This window comes from Microtus oregoni, unplaced genomic scaffold, assembly GCF_018167655.1.
Source record: "Microtus oregoni isolate MIOR12 unplaced genomic scaffold, Mior012 000016F_ref0000370, whole genome shotgun sequence".
NCBI lineage: Eukaryota > Metazoa > Chordata > Mammalia > Rodentia > Cricetidae > Microtus > Microtus oregoni.
In genome coordinates, this window is record NW_024543075.1 from 16,771,491 (window position 1) to 16,775,050 (window position 3,560).

General features: G+C 50.7%; 1 protein-coding gene across 1 annotated transcript; it reads left to right on the forward strand.

Moving 5' to 3' along the window:
• The first annotated feature begins 408 nt into the window (after window positions 1-408).
• Window positions 409-3,413, forward strand: LOC121457523 (cytochrome c oxidase subunit 6A2, mitochondrial). Its single transcript, XM_041666327.1, has 4 exons — window positions 409-484; window positions 2,651-2,817; window positions 3,003-3,139; window positions 3,225-3,413. The coding sequence occupies exons 2-4, from the start codon at window positions 2,745-2,747 to the stop codon at window positions 3,306-3,308; spliced, it is 294 nt and encodes a 97-aa protein (XP_041522261.1). The 5' UTR covers window positions 409-484; window positions 2,651-2,744; the 3' UTR covers window positions 3,309-3,413.
• Window positions 3,414-3,560: the final 147 nt, after the last annotated feature.

Consider the following 3,560-nt stretch of genomic DNA (forward strand, 5'->3'; position numbering starts at 1 on the left):
GAGCAGCCCAAAAATCAACAACATTGCACACAATTAAAAAACAATGAGGACTACTGAGAACTCAAGAACAATGGCAATGGGTTTTTGATCCTACTGCACGTACTGGCTTTGTGGGAGCCTAGGCAGTTTGGATGCTCACCTTACTAGACCTGGATGGAGGTGGGTGGTCCTTGGACTTCCCACAGGGCAGGGAACCCTGATTGCTCTTTAGGCTGACGAGGAATGGGGACTTGGTTGGGGGGGGGGGGGGGAATGGGAGGCGGTGGCGGGGAAGAGACAGAAATTTTAAATAAATAAATAAAATTTTTCAGGTACTTGGGCAAGTGCACCACACGATGGCGACAGAGGACAGTAGTGACCTTTGCAGTTTTCAAGTTATATAGCCAGCAAACCTCTTGGATTCTCCAGGCCTAGCCTGAAGGGATGAAGTTCTCAGCAAACCTCTGAGTGGCTTCTTAGGAGAAAAGGAAGACCTAGAGTCTTTGTAAGTAAAAATGTCTCTCTTTCTGTTTTCTTCAGTAGCCGTAGTGGTACAGAATAGGGAGGGGGTTACAGGAAACTGCGTACAGGGAGGTGACAGGTGAACTTAAAGTCCCATGGCCACAGCAGTCCTAAGCTCCAGGACAACAGTGACCCTCAGAAGAATCTGTTATAGTCCAGCAGAGTCACCAAGGAAGGTGGACTGAAGGAGGAACCTCGGCAAGTGGAAACCATTCGGTTTCTATTACATTTAATTGTTTATTTGTGGGGGGGGGGCTTGAAGATGTGCGGGAGTCTCTCCCACCTTGTGGGTCTTTGGGATCAAACTCAGGCTTGACAACAATCACCCTAACCTGCTGAGCCATCTCAGCCGCCCCAACTTAAAGTAAATAAGAAGTATGGGTGTAAAGGCCTTTCCTGAAATTGTTCCTGACTCACTTCTGCAAACTGAGTCCAGATTAGATACATCAAACTGTGTTCCAAGCTGGAGGCGGCCTGTGAAGACTGTAAATCTGAGCACAGTGTAATTCACACCTGTAATGCAGGAGGTCATGAGTCTGATCCTGGCCTCGCCTACAGGGAGAACTTTGAGGAGATAGCTCTGGCTGTTTTCTTTCAGTCTTTCCTCCCTCTGTGCCTGAGATGGATCAGTGGGCAAAGGTGCTCGCTAAACACACTTGGTGACCTGTGCTTGGTTCCCAGAATCCACCTGAAGGTAGACAGAGAGAACAAACCCCACAACGTTGTCCGTCCTCCAATAAGACAAAGCAAAGACAATGGCTGAGCTCAGTGGAAACGAAGTGGATCAGTGTGGGCTCAGGACCCCCAAGACCACGTTCTGAGCCTAAAGATTTATTAGTTCCAGAGAGACAGAGGGCAGGGAATAAGAGACAAAGACAGGAGACAGAGGATAAGGGAGCGAACTAGGGAGAGGAGGAGGGGTATTTGTACCTGATAGGGAGACGAAGGATTGCCTCTGGATAGAGAGGAGACAGATGGGACACATAAGCAAATGGCGGTTTATAAAGGTAAAATGGGAAACCCTATGTTAGGGTGATGCAGTTCATTTTAACGGGGTGTGTTAATTAGTTGAGCCAAAGGGGTCTTTTGATTGATGGACTTCAATACTGGACTTCAATACTCTGATAGCTGGACCTTGGTAGTCAGCCTCGGGAGTAGGACGTGGCAAATAAGAAGATAGACCTTGGTGGCCGGCTTTAGGAATGTAATCTAAGGGTTTTTAACAAGGCAGAGAGAACGAGGGAAGGGCAAGGCCTGTCAGAACCGTGTTCACCATTCCTGAGCTGGCTAGAGTCCTCTCAGGAAGCGTATTTAACTAGCATGCACTCAGTCCTGGGATTCAATTCCCCACACTAATAAATATTTTTTTTAATGAGCACTTCATTAATTTTACGCACATTGCACGTCTAGTCTGTACTAGCCCGTGAGGACAGTAAAAATCATTCCCCACTACTATGGAAATAGTATATTTTTATTTAGTTAGTTAGAGAGTCTAGTGTAGCCTGGGCTAGCTTTGACCTTGGTATGTAGTCTAGGATGGCCTTGAGCTCCTGATTCTCTTGCCTCCACATCCCACGTTCTGGCATTAAAGATCTGTGCCACTACACTGGGCTTACAGTAGCCCTGGGGACAGAACATGGGGCATTGTGGGTACTGGGCAGGCAGACACTCCAGGCGTTCTACCAACTAAGCTACATTCTCATTGCCCTTCTACCTCCCCTTTGTGTTGTTATTTTCAAGACAGGGTTTCTCTGTGTAGCCCTGGCTGTCCTGGAACTCTCTGTAGACCAGGCTGGCCTCGAACTCAGAGATCCGCCTGCCTCTGCCTCCTGAGTGCTGGGATTCAAGGTGACATCACCACCGGCCATCTTTTATTTCGTTTTTAAAGACAGGGTCTTATGTAGCTCAAACTGCTGTGCTTGGACTCGCTAAGCAGACAAAGGTGGCCTTAAACTCTGCTCCTCCTGCCTGTGCTGCTCAAGCGGTGGGGTGACAGGCCTGGCTCACCAAGCTAGGCACAGCTTTCACTTGAAATGTTCTCTTGCCAACATGAAAGGCACACATTGTGTCAGCTGCCTGGTGAGGCTCTCCTGCCAGTCAAGCCCCACTTTAGATAGAGAAGGCCCCTAAAAATAGCCTTCCGTTCCAGCTCAACAGGTGATTGGCTCAGAGAGGGGAGGGCAGCCTCCAGGCTGCCTGAAGGGGAGAGGAAAGGGCAGTGTCATTCCAGCGTCTCCTCAGCAATGGCTCTGCCTTTTAAGGTCCTGAGTCGGGGCCTGGCCAGTGCAGCCAAAGGAGACCATGGCGGGGCAGGAGGTAAGCGGGGCTAGGCCTGACTGTGACTTAGTAGCCTAAGCCATCTGTTCTCTTGTCCTCTTTTCCGCTCCCTCTCCTGGCTACCCTCCACCGATCCACCCTATCCACCGATCCACCGGCACTGGCCTTCCAGGCCTCTAGGCCCAGGGATAGCCTCTCTCCGACCCTCTCCTTTGTCCCTGCAGCCAACACCTGGCGCATCCTGACCTTTGTGCTAGCACTGCCCAGCGTGGCCCTCTGCTCCCTCAACTGCTGGATGCACGCTGGCCACCATGAGCGCCCAGAGTTCATCCCCTACCACCACCTCCGCATCCGCACCAAGGTACAGCCAGAGCCTGAGGGAGGGCCGGTGGGGGAATGAGTCCCAGGGGAGGAATTGTAGCGGTCTGTCTGCCTTCTCTCTACAGCCCTTCTCCTGGGGGGATGGCAACCACACGCTCTTCCACAACCCCCACGTCAATCCTTTGCCCACCGGCTATGAAGACTCTTGAAGCAGACAGACTCTTTTGCGGTCTCCAAACTGACCTGTGTTCTGGCTGCGAGAGCCCCTGAAGTTGCAGGGGACAGTCCCAAGGGCAATAAAGATGTGGAACTTTTGTGTCCTCTGGCTCTTTGAGAACATCATGGCAGAGGGGGCGGGGCAGACTCCAGAAGGGCAGGGCAGCTGGGGTCAAGCTCTTCCATACAAGGAAAATGTGAAACTTCCTCCTCCATTTTCACTTTATTTAAAACAACAACATTTT